This window comes from Sinohyriopsis cumingii, chromosome 1 (assembly GCF_028554795.1).
Source record: "Sinohyriopsis cumingii isolate HCF-2022 chromosome 1, ASM2855479v2, whole genome shotgun sequence".
Classification (NCBI taxonomy): domain Eukaryota; kingdom Metazoa; phylum Mollusca; class Bivalvia; order Unionida; family Unionidae; genus Sinohyriopsis; species Sinohyriopsis cumingii.
The window spans coordinates 160,813,047-160,831,010 of record NC_142961.1 but is presented as its reverse complement, the minus strand read 5'-3'; the positions used below and the strand labels follow the sequence as shown (position 1 = coordinate 160,831,010).

Genomic DNA, 17,964 nt, shown 5'->3' with positions numbered 1-17,964 from the left:
TGGCTAAGGTATGTGTTCAACAACTAAACTTATTATGCAAAAACGCTACTTCTTTTTGCCACATTGACCCCGAGCTTTGACCTTCTAACTGAAAACAAAGTCAATGTTTCCTGCTTATTTAAAGTACAAGCCATCCAACTTCTAAAAATCTGTTTATGACCACATGCTGTACACCAAAAATTTCTTTTCATCTGAAATGACAGTTCAGTCAATACACTTCAACATTAATGGATAACTGGCTCCTTCTGGAATAACATAACACATAAGGAGAAAGAAACAATCAAGTATAAACCAAGGGGATAATTCAACTGGTAAGAACTCTAACTCCTTGCTGATTTTAGTGGTATTATTTGGGAATTTAGTAAATTTACCAGAGAAGTGAATTTTTAAGTACACATGCTGTTGTACAAAAGCAGGAAAAATGAACCTAAATAAAGATGTCCTCCATATCTGATTTTTAAACATTGGACACAAATTTAAGAGAAAGGACATTCAGGATCAGTAACACTTGTAAATCTTTAATGTGGAAAGGTGCAAATCATATTCAGTGAAGGTCTGATCAATATAAAGCTGCAAGTCACAACTCCTGTATATAATGTCATGGAATGACAAGGCAATAACTTCTGTATATTGACATGGAATGACACAGGGCCATAACTCCTGTATATAATGTCATGGAATGACAAGGCAATAACTTCTGTATATTGACATGGAATGACACAGGGCCATAACTCCTGCAGATTATGTCATGGAATGACAAGGCAATAACTTCTGTATATTGACATGGAATGACACAGGGCCATAACTCCTGTAGATTATGTCATGGAATGACAGGGCCATAATTCCTGTAGATGATATTGTGGAATTATGAAAATAAAAGGTACTTAAAAGGAGCATGTTAAATTTGGTTGAAATAGCAAAATTCTAAGAAAAGTTATTCTGCAGAAGCCAAAACTAGAAAAGGGAATATTTGGCCTAACTCATAAAGATCATTCAATGTCTCATCAATCTAAAGCTGAATGCTAGTTATGGTCGAAGTCTAACAAACATTAAAATTATCATGTGAAAACCAAAGTCAAAAGGACAAGCAATCAGGGGGAATAACTCCTGTAAATGATCTCATGGAATGCTGGAAATCCAAACTCAATGTCTTATCAATATTTCAAGGTGTATACAAAATAGGGCTAAATCCCAAACTCCTTGGTAAACTTAAACTGCAGAAATTAAAGTATGAAAGCCAGGCAACTATAACTAATTTAAATGATGGTACAGAAGATTAATTTAGTTACACAAAATCTGATCCATGTACACCACTCCCTCGATATCTCATGTCCTCATAACTCGTGAACCTGCTTATAATGCAGGGCCAGGCATAGATCCCATTTTTTAAAACCAGAAAATATATTTAAAAAATATCCCTATTTCTTGAACTTGAAAAAAAATCACGATGAAAATTGGTAACTGAAACATTGATATATCACTTGTTTTATGTTCAAAAATGGTAGAAATGATCTGGAAATTTTAATCAATATTTTGAAATTATCAACTTTTAAAAATAGTCATATAATTGATTAAATTTGTGTTTTAATTCTATCGTTTAGTTCCTCTTAAGTGTAATCATCATAAATGCAATGTGTATTTAAATGTAAATTGTGTCAATCTACCATAACAGCTATGTCCGCAAGCATTTCTCTGAAACCAAATTAAGTGCTGACGTTGTTTTGATAACTGACTTGCGGAAGTATTTGTTGTATTGTTGCCCTGAATGAAAATTTTTATTATGTCTTTTGAATCAATTAAAGGAGGTGGAATTAAAAAAAGTTCAAATGCACCCAAATCCTACATACACCGCTCCCTCGATAACTCGCGCCCGGATAACTCGCGATCCCGCTTATAACGCGGTGTCCGTCTTGGCTCCCGATTTTTTCCAGAGCAAATGTATTTAAAATATCTTTAAAATATGCTGAACATGAAAAAAATTACGATAAGAATTGATAAATTAAACCTTGATACATTGCTCGTTTTATCATCGAAAATGGTGATTAATGCCCGTAAAAATATAATCCATATTTTGAAATTTGCCAGTTCTAGAGAAGAATTAATTTCAGAGATCTCGAAAACGCTTGATTACGCGTATTTGGATGCCAATTTTTGATCTGGGACGCAGAAAATCACTGAGGCGGGAGTCCTCCGTACGCATGTAATAGGTGCGCGGGAAAATTCAAAGATCTGCCGGTCCTGTTTCAGCCACCTGCTTTGTGGGAAAATGTGTTGATCAGTTTACTGTGCTGATATTTACAATGACAGAATTCAGTGACTGAAAGACTCTTTGATGTACTGTTGCTATTTCATAAGAGTACATTAAAAAAAAAAAGAACATGATGCAACAGCTAGGCAACTAGTTCAAAGGCTTTGACTTGGCGGCCGAGTGAGAAAATATACTGATATTTAGTGATTGAATTCAGAGGCAGAAAGACCCAGTTTTAAAATCCTAGCGAGACCTCTGTTTAAAGATATCATATATTATGTAAGTTTTTAGGATAAATAGTTGTCATTATACTGTAAATAAACAGTCTGGTGAAATAGCGATCAATGAAAACTTCTGGTAAATGTTAACAGGCGGAAACAGAGAATGAAATAAACACCAATTAAACGACTTCCTGTGTGAAAGTCACGTTCTAATCCTTTAATTCCGTTTCAGTGTAAACATTATAATCACAACATAGTCTGTTCATTGAAAACATGAAAAGAGTCAATCGACCGTCACATCGAAACCCGTGAGTACTTCTGTGAGAACCTAATTACATGTACATGCCGGCTTTGTTTTGATCAACAACTTGGGGAAGTGTTTGTTGCATTAAAAAAAAAAAAATCGATTACAAGAGACCTCGGGTGCTGGATTAAGGGTCTTGGAGCTGCCTTTGACGTAAAGCAAAACAGTAACAGAGACAACGACGATTATAGTGACTTCGAATGTTTCAGTGAAACTGACGTCATTAATGCCGAGGCTGTTTGGGAGAAATTAGTACAGACTCATGGTCCTGAGATGGCGTTTCTCTTGATGGAGGAGTGGATTTGTGCTGACAATGATTGCCCTACAGCTGAATACATGTCAGATGAAACTATAATTATTTCTATAGAGAACAAATTTGCAGCAGAAGACGATTCTAACTGGAGTAACACAAGTATTGAAAGTGATGCAGACACAGATGTTGCACCCCCACCCCTCTGCACAGGAAGCAAATATTTTGATATTGCCATAAGGTGGCTGGAGACCCAAAATGTTGACTACGTAAAGCTCATGCAGTTGAGAAATCTGAGGGATTTTGCTCGGCGGCAGAGAACCCAAGGAGTAACACACACACACAAAAAATTGATTTTTTCAAAAAGTGAATTGATATTTGTCAAGCGTGGCACAAACGGCAAGTATTAACTTGTTCTAATTTACGTTGTTTTAAATTTGTAGACCAATTAAATAAGTTAGTACTGATTAACTCTTGTTTTTTTTTTTTTGTTTTCCATTTTACTTCTATCGCATTCAAATCTATCTATCTATATATCGTTCGATCGACACTGTTTCTCAAAAAGAGTCGATCTTTTGTGTATAAAAAAAACTTCTAATTTGGCTCAAACAATAAAACTAGAATGTATACAATTCAACATAAAAATTAGTGACACAGTACACAATGTGTTAAGTGGTACACATGTTCAGCGCACGGAAACCACGTGGAATAATGTTTTCGATGATCGCCTCAATATACTGTAATTTATCCTGAAATTTTAATGTTGTCCTATGAGAAAATAATAAAGTACACCGTTATGAAGAGATATTTATTAACAGTTAATCTCAGAACGATTATAAAGTGAGTATTCAACAGTATAATCTGCCTACCCCCCCCCCTCTTATTTTTCCGTTATGTCGTCAATCACTTTATTGGTTTTGGGTTTATTTTATAGGTCCCTCGATAACTCGCCCCTCGCTTATAGTGCGGTCGATGTTTCTGGACCCCGATGTGCGCGAGTTATCGAGGGAGTGGTGTACTTAAAATCAAGCGGCCATGGTCATATGTCGGGTGAACTCACTTCAGTTAATCAATTGAACACTGTTATAAATGTTATTGTGTCTGTAACATAAACTACCTTAAATTAACCGACTCATTCACAACTGTGATCCAAGATATCAAGGCAACCAAGCAAAGCGAATACTTAAATAAATAGCTTGGTTTCACATATACGGACCATTGTGGGCAAGCGATTTTCAGATAATTCCTTAACTGGCACTTAGAGATATCCTCAAGGATGAAAAGAAGCTTCACCATTACTTTCAGTGAAATCATGACATCAATATTGTACTAACTGAACAATAAAAAAATTGAGTTTTAATGTAGGCGATTGTCTCACAAAATAAATGTCGCTAGTTTTTGAAAAAAAAGAAATCTTGTTTGGTAGGGTATCAACATTTAGTCTAGTTCATGGCTAATTTGACTCCCGACACGGTAGTATACTATTAAATACCACTCTGGAAACCAGACTAATCAACAAAACAAAAAGCAATGATGTCATACACAAATGTTTTTGCATATACATGATGGCTGTTGAAAATAGTTGGTATGATCTTTCACATGTTGACATTTTGAAAATAAATGTTATTTATACAGAATAACAAATAACTTTATTAACAATTGTTATCGATGTGATTATAAAACAAGGATTCAGTCATTAAACAGCCCAGTTCCCTATCTTCCCCCCACCCCTCAATTTTCTCGATGTATAAGTGGATTTTTTCAATTTTTGGAGGTCCCTCGGTAACTTATAGTGCGGTCTACGTTTGTGGACCCTGTTGTGCACGAGTTATCAAAGCAGAGGTGTATTGCATAGTTTGTTTCATCCAACAATTTTCATAGGTCTGTGTTCCACTAACTAGACATAATTATACTTCAAGGATGACAGTAGTCTACATGACAATGCAGCATACCTGTCATCATGAGAATGATCTGCCCTGACCAGCTTCTCTCGGCTGATGCCAACTTTTTCCAGTTCACCATTTAGTCGTTCCAACTCATTAGTCAGCTGTTGGGTCTTGATCTTTTCATTAACGAGGTCCTGAAACAGAACCAATGGATTAGCGAGGGGTATGTGTAGGAGCTTCTTGCATATAATAACCACTGGTTGAAGCAATAGTGTTGCACCCATATAGTACCTGTTTCGATTCTAATAATTTCAGTGCACCTTTACAGTATCACTTTGTTTTCTCCTACAAGATTCTAGATTTGATTCTAATTACGAGTTTAATGTCGTTTATCATGGTATAAACTGTTAGTTGCCAAATCTCATAGCAAATAATGCTGAAAGGGCTTTAAGTAAACTGTGTGAGTTAGCAAATGATACCTAATACCATGATAAACTCAGAAAACAACAACATTAAACTCTTATAACTGCAATTCTTTACAATTTTATTTATATTTTATTGTTATTTTGTTTTTAAAAAAAGATGTTTCCTATCAGTTTTACAGCTTTATTTTACCATATGAATTCTTGTTGAGGGTGTCTGCTACATAGCTATTTATAGAACAGGGGCTTCTCCATCTGCAACATAGTAGCTATGTCAACATAAAAAGACAAGATTCTACCAATGGTAGGCGATCTAAGGCTTTGAACATTCCACAGCATGGTCTTAATCTTTTATCTAAACTGGCTTATGTGATCTGAGTAGAAGTTCAATATTTAAAGTAAAGGATGTGTTTTTTTTATCTGACATAACAAATGACTCTTGGATTTATTTAGGATGTGACTGAATTGTTATTATCCAGATATGCGGGTAACCAATTTTCGTTTCTTTAAATCTATTTTCCTGTTCATTAACAGTTTAGGCTACCTAAAGATGCTAATTACAAATGAAATTAAGACTCCTGGTAAATGGTTACAGTGATGGGGAGAATAGCGGGATCTTTACTCCCCCACACAATGTAACTATCAAGGTCATTGTCTTACACTGTAGGACTGTAAATCCAATTGTTATAATGTTAGTCTTTGAACCTACCCTCCTCCCAATCGCTCTATCCATTTACCTCTAATTTTAAATTCATTTATAATAAGCTGCAGTGAAAGTGCCATAGAACAAAGCCCAAATGAACTTCTTGGCAGATTTTGAGTTTACCCTCCTTTCTCAAAACCTAATCAAAGCAAGAATTAGTTATCTTCAGAAAGGTTAGCAAGATTTGTTATTTACTTATGTCAAATCAGTTAATTAAATTTTCTAAACAAAAATTAAACCCACTATATTTATTTAATTTCAAAGACATGCAGTATGTATGCCTTCCGGTTTGGTGTTTACATTAGTTACATTGCACGTGATGCTATTTATAGAAGCATAAAGTAGTTTTCCGTACAGTTCATACAGAAATAAACGCAACTGTGTCTGATCAGAAGGTTCTGACCAATGGAAATCTTCCCTACATTTATCAACTGATGCAACTGCAATTTATGTTTTATTAAATGGAAAGGTTTCTTGTACATCATAGGTCTTTCTACATGGATATTACTTGTTACCATGGCTAAAACGAGGTAGGCACCAAAATTAAGCAACATATGTTGAATCAGAACTATCCTTCTTGTCAAAATATTGGGAAAAAATTTCTTGTCTCTGCCTCTACGACAAAGAATTCTTCTTGTCTCAGTTGTAAACAATAAGCCATTCACAAGAACTTCTGCTTGCTACTTTTATATCCTGAAATAATTTGAATTCTTTTCATGGCTTATAACTATCATTTATAATAACAAAATTATTAATGAAAATACAGAATAACTTAAATTATACCAAGTTCTTTCAGCTATATTAATGGTTTAGCTAAAACCTCATGTACAACCCCAAAAAACTTAAAAGATTTAGTAACAAACAAAAACCTTATTACTAATTATCCAATTAATCCAAACATTTCTACATCGCTTGAGGAATCTGAATAACTGATGTTTTGCTACAAATGGAGGGAAAATCATTCAGTTACCTACCTCTCTCAATGTTGACACTGTTTTCTTTTCCACAGAAACCTGCTGGATTAAATCTCTGTGTTCTTTTTCCATCTCCTTTACTTTGATACTTGCATCTTTCTGAACCTCTGTGAGTCTCTTTAAGTTTTTATAATCTTTGTCGAGAGAATTATACTTCTCCCTCAATTCCTCCAGTGCCGTCTCCTTTGTCTCATTTGATACTTTCAATTTCTTATTTTCCTTTTCAAGCATGGATTTTTCTTTTCCGATCCTCTGAATTTGCTCCTCCAACTCTGTATTATCCTTATTTAATTCATCCAACCTTTTCTGAGAATATTTCATTGACTCTATTTTCTCCTGCAAATTTTCATTTTCACTCTCAAGTTCACTGTTGTCCTTTTCAAGGTGTTCCACTCTCTTTGTTGTAATTTCCAAAGTCTTTTGTAATTTTTGATTTTCATTGTCTAAATCCATTAAATCTAATTCCATATGCTCCAACTTGGTTCGCTGAGACTTTTGAGCTTCTAAAGACCTCCTCAGCTGCTGAATCTCTCTATTTAGCAAATCCTTTTCATTTTCCAATTCCACAATTTTTGTTGAAGACTCCTTCATACTTTCCAACGTCCTTTGTAATTTCTGATTTTCCACTGTAAGATTTATGTGTTCCTGTTCTAACTGTTCTTTCTTCTGTAACGCAGACTGCAAACTCTGAATAGTTCTTTGCAATTTTTTATTCTCTATCTCCAAATTAGAATTTTCCTGTTCAAGTTTGTCATACTTTTCAGAAGTCAATTCTGATGTTTGAAGCTTTTTATGCAATTCACTATTTTCTTTCTCTAAATTAGCATTCTGATTTTCTAATTCTGCTATCTTATCTGCACTTTCTTTGGATTTCTGGAATGTTCTCTGAAGTTGTCTGTTCTCAAACTCGAACTTTGATAACTGCTGGTTTTTGACTGAAACTGTTTCATGAAGCCGTTTATTTTCTTGTTCTAAATCCTTCAATTTTGAATCATTAGTCTGCTCATTTCTTTCCCTAATAATCTCTATTGTTTGTGTTAAGTCATCATTCTCACGTTCAAGTTCCTTTATCTGTCGATCACTGCTCTCCTTCACTATCTCAAGTGTATGTGTTAATTCTGTCTTTTTAGTGACTAGTTCTTTATTCTTCTCCTCAAGTTCAATATACTTTTGTTGGCTTTCTTTTGTTGTCTCTTGTAATTTGTCAATTTTCTTCAAAAGTCTCTGATTTTCTTTCTCCAGCTGAAGATGAAGTGTTGTGTTTTCAATCAGTGCACTTTCCCGCATATCTTCAAGCTTCTGCTGAAGCCGCTGGTTTTCAAGTTCCAGCCGTAGAATCTTTGCATTTGTAGTTTCATGGATCTGCTCTGATAGTGACCCTCCAATCCCTAAAATGAAAACAAAGAACGTAAGCTCAGGTCTACTCAACATGCAAGTAAACTGCAACTTTGATTTCAGTTACTCACATTGATCTCTCTGGGCATGTACTGAGCCATTTTTTGAAGTTTTCATTTCATTTTCCATTCTGATTGTTTTCCATAGGGGAGGAAATTTGGGGTATATCAATTACAATGGCACAGAAATATTTATTTTTCCTGTCCAAGGATATGGAGCCGATTATATATAACTTTGACATACAACTTGCAAAAAGCCCAAAGCAATAATCGTATGTGTGAGTATGGTTCGCACAATTTTTTCTACTAAAATCTTCATCTGATCACATGGAAAAGAGGAAGAAGATAATGCTTTAGAAGAAGAAAAGGAAGCAGAATAAGAGTGTGTGTGATTTAGACTTATAATATAGCTTTAAAAAAATTTCAGTCATATCACTATGATGTCTACAGTGTGGCAGTTGATAGTGATGTCTAGAACTTTGGCATCATGCTGCAGACATGTACTATTATGTCCCACCCTGTCACATTATCCTGACACCAATAATAATTAGGGCTGTTTTACTCCGCCAAGTGATGGTACCTTGAACAATAAAGGAAATTCTCCCGACCACCCGAACCCCCAATGTAGCTTAAGAGGTTTTAGCACTGGAAGAAATCATAACATTCTTTCCTAAATATAAATGCTTTTTACAAAGAATGTAAGACACAAAATCTTCATTCAATACATTACCTACCTGATGTTAAGTAAAATTTTGATCAAATATAATTAAAGAAGGACAAAAACATTCAAAATTAAAGGATGAACTTTTTACAAGTTTAAAGCAACTAGTGTTATTTTTGTTACTTACGTGCCATCCGAGATTTAGTGGCTTCCAGTTCCTGTTCAAGGTTGGTGCTTTCATTCATACTGCTCTTCTTCTCAAACTGAAGCTGAGCATTCTCCTCCATTAACAGACGTATTCGTTCACGGTCAGCATCACGCTCCTAAGTAGGAAGACAGGAAAGATGTCATGCAAACATATTTTTGCCAATATTCCAAAAATTGATTCAACTTAAAAGACCTATATAGCTAGGTGGCATCACACTTGCTTTTTACTTCAGCTATGTCTGATTACTGGTACCAGCTAAAAAACTAAGTGTGAATCCAAGATCAGAGGTTTTCTCCGAACACTTAAGGTACTTCCACAACAGGAGTTGCAATATGCCAACACCATCATAAGTCCTTAAAGCAAATTCTATTATTCTCCAATTCCCTCCATACTGCAGGTTATACTATATAAACATAAGAGTCCCTGAATTAAGTCCTCATTTTCTCCAGTTCCATCCACATTGCAGGTCATACAATGTGAATATAAAATATTCTTAAAGCACTATCTGAACATAAAGAGTGCAAGTCCTCTGATTATCAAGTTTCCTCCAAATTAAGTTTTACAATATGCGAACTCACATGCCATTAAGAGTCCTTAAAGCAAGTCCTCTGATCATCAAGTTTCCTCCACATTAAGTTTCACAATATGCCAACTCCCATGCCGTTAAGAGTCCTTAAAGCAAGTCCTCTGATCATCAAGTTTCCTCCACATTAAGTTTCACAATATGCCAACTCACATGCCATTAAGAGTCCTTAAAGCAAGTCCTCTGATCATCAAGTTTCCTCCACATTAAGTTTCACAATATGCCAACTCCCATGCCGTTAAGAGTCCTTAAAGCAAGTCCTCTGATTATCAAGTTTCCTCCACATCAAGTTTCATAATATGCCAACTCCCATGCCGTTAAGAGATTAAAAGCAAGTCCTCTGATTATCAAGTTTCCTCCACATCAAGTTTCACAATATGCGAACTCACATGCCATTAAGAGTCCTTAAAGCAAGTCCTCTGATCATCAAGTTTCCTCCACATTAAGTTTCACAATATGCCAACTCCCGTGCCGTTAAGAGTCATTAAAGCAAGTCCTCTGATCATCAAGTTTCCTCCACATTAAGTTTCACAATATGCCAACTCCCATGCCATTAAGAGTCCTTAAAATAAGTCCTCAGATTATGTTATACGAACAACTTACCATACACACACAAAGTTTAAACACAATAACTTAATCCTGGTAGCGCTAGAATGTTTTTAAATGACTTTGATACTCATGCTAATTGGTGTCTAACAGTCCCATCTGTGTACGCTGAGTAGTTTCTGAGTAAAAAGAGACTTCTTGAAGAAAACTAATATGATGACAACAAAACTAATATTTATTGTCTGACTGGGTTCAAACATTAAAAAGTGATACATATGTGCATGTACATTGCTAACGCACAAAATTTGAGTGAAACTGATGTGTGTTTATGGTTATCATAACAATAAAATAGGGAAATAAGGCAGAAAAATAATTGCTGAAGAATAAAATTCAAATATAGTTGATATTTTTCTATCAAATATAATTATATAAAATGTGTATATTGGTAGGATAATGTTTGTCTACATATCAAATCAATCAGTAGTTCATTATTTCTAGGTCTAAGCTTGATGATTAAAGTTTAACCTTCAAACTTTAATTATTTTTTTAATATTTAGTTATTTACAAACCATCTCCATATGAAATCTGATTCTGTTAATTTACTGTTAATTAACAACAAATCAATACATATATGGAAAATAATTTAAAAAACACATGAATTTACTTTAGTTGTCATGGTGACCACACAAGTAATCCCTCCCCCCATATAACTGTAGATTCTTTGAAGATTTGAAGAATTTTAGAATGATCCCATGCTAAAGAATATTGTTATTGCCAGTTCCACTAATGAATTTTCTTTACTTTGAATTTTTTTCCCCATTATATTTCAACAGAATACATATCACTAGTATGAATATATTGTATTTATGACTGATTTAATACATCTATAATTAATGCATTTAATTATCTATGACCCCCATTTTTTTAATATAAGAACTCTACATACAGTGGAACCCTGCGATAATTGGGGTCCAAAAAATTGGTATGCGTTAATAGCAGGGTCGTGTTAATGTGGGTTTTTACTAGTATATTACGTTTTTTCCGAGAACAACTCATTGGCACATATACGTGTATTCATGTCTAATGTTATCTGTTGATGTGTCATATCTTGTTTTGTACTAGCTGGAAACTTTTAAGTCAAAATTACATTCATATCATCTAAGTATTTCCGTTCATTTAGCCAGGCCAAGTTTTCAAAGAACAATCAGTTTGAAAATTAACAAAAACAAGACTGTAACTGGCAGGAATGTAAAATTAAATATCTAAAATCTAGACATCTGCAACTGTTTCAAAAACTGATTGAGTTCTTTGCCTAACACACTTACAGTTAAGTCCTGGACATGCAAATGGACAATTTAGACAAGTTATGAATGACCCTGCATATTTATGATTTTAATGAAATTCTGTTAAATTTGTTTCCACTGGTTACTCAAGCTCAATTTAAATAAGACCTGACTTTTCCCTACAAAAGTTTGTCCAGTTAAGTATTAAAAATGATATTCAGATCTGTAGCTTAGTGAATTCTCCTATGGATGTCTTGAAATATAGCTAAAATTACCCCATTTGTTTTGCATGCAACACTATTTGTATTAACATTCTGAGCAACACGACTCATTCAATAAAATTAACGTTGAAAAGAGTGGTCCATATATGTGTAATATGCCATGCTGGAGGGGCCTGATTGGTCTAAGGCATTTACCATTTCAGTTCATTGACATCTCATCTCTGTGCACATAGGTTTGCATCTCAGTTTGTCTAATGTAGGTTGCTAGTAATTTCCAGTGGGTCAGTGGTTCTTACCTTACCAGGACTTTCTCTCCATATTTAAGGCAGTATATGGAACCTTCCATTCAAAAACAGGTGCCTTTCATTTCCCTAATACCAACAAAACTCAACACAAAAGAATACTGAGAGCTGAAAAATAGTCTTATGTTCTGAATCTCATTAAAAAATGCCTTAAGAATGCTGAATTTAAAGTGACCTTGCTCTATTTTTTCTACACTTACGCTATTGAGCTCTTCAATCTGTTCTCTGTAATGCAGAAGTTCCTGCTCCAGTTCAATCACAGTCTCCACCCTCTTGTGTGTGTTACTGAGTTGCTCTTCCAGCATCCCTTTGGTCTCAATCAGGATGGCATTGTCTTCCCGCAATTCCTGACATAAGATATGAAGAAAGAGACAATTGCAGAGTGTTAAATTCATTAATAAACCAATTTAAAAGGGTTAACCTACCAAGGCATTTTAGAAGTATAGCAGTTGTTTGCCAACAGGGATAAATAACTAAGTATTGTACACATAAAAAAACTTTGTTAACACTCAGCTAAATACACAAACCCACTAAATTTCTATTTTGAAATAATAAGTATATACAATTATTAATTATAAATTGACACCATCATACCAAAAAGACAGGAGACACGCACTCCTGATGACCCAAACTTGAAATGTTGTCTCTTTTATCGAAACAATATTCATGTCCCCAGATATTTTTAGATAAGCAAGATTCTATTATAATTCCACATTACTACCTTTTTAGTAAAATATGTGGTGTTTTTCTGCCATTCCTTAATCAACTCAGATAATCAGTGTGTATGTAAAAATGGTGTGTGTCTGTGTGTTTGATTCTAAGTTTAACATAGCTTTAAAAAAATGTCAGTCATAGTGCTACAATGTCTGCAGTATAGCTTTTTAAAGCGATGTCTAGCACTGAAGCATCTTGTTGCAGACACGCAGCATCATGTCCAACCCTATACATTATCCTGAAAACAGGCTGACCAGTCCTAACACTAACCCCTTAATGCTGAGTGCGAAGTGAGGTGACTGCTAGTACCATTTTTTATAAATCTTTGGTATGACTTGGCTGGGGTTCAAACCCGTGACCTCCTGCATCTGAGTTAGATGCTCTAACCACTTAGGCCACCAAAGTGCTAAGGTAATAATTAGTTTTAACTACTGTTTAAAAAAAATCCCATTATCCCCCTTGCTTTTTGTTAAAAGTGTCATGGATACTACAAAACTCTGTCAGTCTATCCATTCATCTTTCAGTCTGGCTACCCATTAATCTTTACGTCTGTTTGTCTATCCATTAACCTTTCAGTCTGTTTGTCTATCCATTAACCTTTCAGTCTGTCTGTCTATCCATTAATCTTTCAGTCTGGCTACCCATTAATCTTTTAGTCTGTTTGTCTATCCATTAACCTTTCAGTCTGTCTGTCTATCCATTTACCTTTCAGTCTGTCTGTCTATCCATTAATCTTTCAGTCTGTCTGTCTATTTTATAATCTTTCAATCTGGCTACCCATTAATCTTCCAGTCTGTTTGTCTATCCATTGATCTTAATGTCAGTGTGTCTATCCACTAATCTGTCCAAAAATTAACGTCTCCTCTGAAACTGCTGGTTGGAACTTTTTTCTAAAACCATCTGATTATGTTGCCACTGTGGTGACATGAGTGATGTCAATCTTGGCCTCTGCCCATGGAGTTCCTGTTAGAGGGTAATAGGTTACATGCAAAAATTGCAATGACAGTGACATTTTCAAAAATGATGTAACCAAACCTTCAATCAAAGAAAGGATTTATGATGGCATTACACTGCAACTACTCAAGATTTTCTTACTATAAATACAATTTACCTTACAGTGGTTGCAGAAAGTTAAATTATACCTTGTGTTATATTATGAAAATAAACAAAAGTACTTTTTACAAGCTCTTAACAAATAATAATACCAGTAAAACTGACCAAAAATAAGGCAGAAACATGCAAGTAAAACAAAAACCTCTAAAGTGGAATCTATCTGCATAGTGCCGTTCTAGAATTGTATTTATTGTGTGCTCCTTTGCATTAAAGAAAAACCCTCAAGTTTGGATCATGTTTGCAAGGGACATTGTATGTATCAATAATAGCAAAATTGGGCGATTTTTCAACACAAACATGCTGAACCATGATCTTATGATCATGATAAGTCCTGAAATTACATATACTTATATCTGCATAATATATTTTTGCCTGCTCAAGTTAAATAACTTATATTATGTGTGTGTGTGTGTGATTCAGATTTTTAATGTAGCATTAACAATTTTCCAGTCATACTGCTACGATGTCTGCAGTGTGGCAGTTTAAAGTGATGTGTAGCACTGGGGCATCATGCTGCCGCAGACATGTAGCACTGTGTTCCACCCAGGCACATTATCCTGACACCAGGCCGACCAGGCCTAACACTAACCTCTTAGTGCTGAGCACCTAGCAAGGCAGCTATTAGGACCATTTTTAGAAGTCTTTGGCATGACTTGGCTTGGGTTCGAACCAACAACCTCTCAGCATCTGGGGTGGATGCTCTACCGACTAGACCACTGGAGCGGTGTAATTATATTATGTCCTGGATTAAACGAATGTAATTTTGAAAACTGAACAACTGGTTTATTGGTCACATATTGACTTTCATTGACTTCAAGGTTATAATAAAAGCACTAATTAAAAAAAACAAACAAAAAAAACAGTGATTTATATGAAAACTTTAGCATTTTAGGTCCTCCTTCCAATCGGATTTAAACATACAAATGTCAGTACCAACCAAAATATAACTTTGTTTGCAAAACTGTGTTGTTGTTGTTGTAGGGTTTAACGCCATTTTTCAGCACATGATAGGCTATACATGGCGGCCAGTATTAATGGTGGAGGAAGAACCCGGGAAATCTCCGGAAAGAACCACCGACCCACGAGAAGCTACTGGCCAGCTTTCTCACATACCCACATTGGCCGAATCCGAGACTCAAGCCCATGCAGACAGAGTTGAGATGGCAGTGATCTGTAACGGAGAGCGCTTTAGACCACTTGGCCACTCGCGGCCCCCTGCAAAACTGTGAAAATTGATACTAATAAAAATGAATGTATTGACAATGTACGCACAATACAAACTTTTTAAACATAATGTCAGATATTTGTTTCAAATCTTCTTTTATGCTGAAATTGAATTTCATTAATTTGCATGAAATTTGACTTCATATCGTTAATATGCTATTTCTTCTAGTGAACTCTCTATGGAAGCTAAATATTACAAAATAATAACAAACAATAAGCTGGCCATGGTCTGCAATTCAATCCCACTCCTGGGACATATTTCAAGGTGGAATAAAATGGCAATGAAATAAAAGGAATGGAAAATCTTCAATATTCAGGTTAATCAAGGACATGGGCAGAGTACTTTTGGACAGACACACAGACAGACATGCACACATAAGTCAAAGTAATCACAGTGTCAAGTCTTCATTAAGGCAGGATTGAAACATCACCCTGTGTATACCACGTAGCTAACTGTACAGACTCTGATCTGCCATCCCATAATATGTAAATAGAATATGGATGACACAGTTTCAACAACAATAATACTTAACTCAAACTTCTGAGAAATGAATGTTACTCCAAATCCTGAAATCTAAACGGAAATGGACAAATGCAGCCATTTGACTCATCAAGATATTTTATGGCAGGATCTGGAGCAGTATCAAGTTGAATGTTAGAGCAACTTGCCATCGTTTTCTTTATACATGTTTGGCACAAAATTCAAGTCAACGTTTACAAAGCCCCAAATTTTGGGAGGATACTTGCAGTTAAAACAAGGTCATTACAATTTAGCAGTCTCGTAGTGGGACTTCAGTAAAGAAAAAATCATTAAAGTTATATGATTCTGTCATTTAATAAAAGTTATAGTTTATTGAAGTTTTCAGACCTTGAGCTTACACCTGTAGCTCAAACAGTTTTGAGACTTTAGAGCAAGAACAGCTGATGTAGATTTGGTTTAACACATTATGTAGGATGTACATGCTTGCACAAAATGCTCCTGGAGAAAACAGTTTGGGCAATAATACCTCAACTCTGGTTTTGTAAAACTCAAGTTCCGTCAGCTTCTCTTTGTACTTCAAAATCTCTGCTTCAAAGTTGTTTACTTTGTTCATCTGAAAATTTTAATACAAATATATGTCCATGAACAAGCTTTTCAAGTTGATAATCTGTCAAAAATGTTAAGCAAAAGCAACTTATGTATTCCATCTCCTGTGAATTTAACAAAGACAAAGATAAAGAAAGAAAGATGTGATCACATGTACCTTCTAAATCATATAAATGATCAAAATAGTCATCTGAAATAATGTACTACAAAAATGGAAGAGCTTCTAGAAATCTTTTCTTGTATCCTCAAAGTCTATTAAAGTAATTATTACACCTGGACCAGTATTTAAACTTTTGATTTAGACAAGCAAAAGGATTATAGCGTGAGTCGTCACATGGTGATCATATGGTGTCTTTAAGGACTTTGCAAAAGTAATACCTGTTGCCAAACTCAGAACTTTGCTAAAAGTTATCTGACCCCATACCAATTAAAATGTTTTACTTTAATACTCACTTTTTCTCTAAGTACATCTAATTCATCCCTGAGTGATCGTGCTGACCTGGCATCTTTTATCAGCTCTGCGTTCTAAAACAACAAATAAACAAGCAATATCAATTAGAAATTAAGTGAGATCTGTTTTTTAAAAGCAAAAACATGTTCCCCTTCCCTCACACAATAAAAGTGAGTCTAAAACAAAGGTACCTGAAGTGACTAAAAATAAAATAAAACTTTGTTATAAGTGTCATATTTATAAAGTTCTTTATCTTATGATCTGGATTTAAGTTTTGGGTCAAAACATTCCATCACTTTAAGTAGCATATGGAAAAATGCAGTTGCCTATTTCCTGTACTTTCTGCTTAAACATATTTTATACATATATAAGTTGTTGAAAAAATAAAAAGCTTTAGAATCTGTCAAAAATTGTAAAATTTCTATCATGGCCTAAAAATCTAACCAGGTCTTCTACATATTAAAATGAATAAACATTGTTAAAGCCTACCTGTTCATAAAAAGTCCAAAAAGTTTTTTTTAAAGTTTAAAAAAAAAAAATTGCAAATTAAGGTCACAGACACTGAAATCCAATCAGGTCTTGGAACCTCTCCATGGTATCCAAATATCAAATATATATCAAATACTGTCTGGTTATGCATAATAGCTTTTGTGATATCATGCTTACAAGAAAGTGCAATAGATGCTGGGTCCAGTCTAAAACATGAGAGTTGTACTAATTACAACAAAATTGTTTTGTAAAATCAACTGAAAGCCAGACAGTTCCACAGTATATTTTCAAGCACTATCTTTACTTCCTCATTAAATCACTCATATAATAAGAATATCCCCACCCCCCACTCCCATCTAGTTTTCAAATGGTGGGGGAATTTTCCCCACATAATTTCAGTTCTAGATTTGATCATACTGATGGTGGAAAAAAAACTCTCCCTCCCTTGGGGGTTGGGGTAGAGACATAAGAATACAATTTTGTTGTAATGGACAACTTCTACATCATTTCAAGACATAGTCCTGCATGTGCATTGTTCCATAATGTTAAATACTCAGAAGTCATGTTAAAATAAATAATAGAAATTATGAATGAAGCTTTTAAGAGCTTTTAAATGTCTTACTTTCTGATTAATTCATTACTGATGTAACTGTAACGCACTTCTGTAATCTTCAGCTGAA

At 34.7% G+C, this 17,964-nt stretch overlaps 1 protein-coding gene across 5 annotated transcripts in view; it reads right to left on the bottom strand.

The window, feature by feature from the left end:
- The window catches only part of LOC149808247 (girdin-like), a 192,340-nt gene that overhangs the window by 82,131 nt on the left and 92,245 nt on the right, over window positions 1-17,964 (bottom strand). For all 5 annotated transcript variants that reach the window (XM_089975398.1, XM_089975403.1, XM_089975410.1 and 2 more), the window contains exons 9-14: window positions 16,798-16,869; window positions 16,265-16,351; window positions 12,407-12,553; window positions 9,251-9,386; window positions 7,009-8,396; window positions 4,976-5,103 (exon numbers count right to left, since the gene is read on the bottom strand). In XM_089975398.1, the coding sequence (XP_089831524.1) occupies window positions 4,976-5,103; window positions 7,009-8,396; window positions 9,251-9,386; window positions 12,407-12,553; window positions 16,265-16,351; window positions 16,798-16,869 (1,958 nt within the window). The remainder of the gene's footprint in view (window positions 1-4,975; window positions 5,104-7,008; window positions 8,397-9,250; window positions 9,387-12,406; window positions 12,554-16,264; window positions 16,352-16,797; window positions 16,870-17,964) is intronic.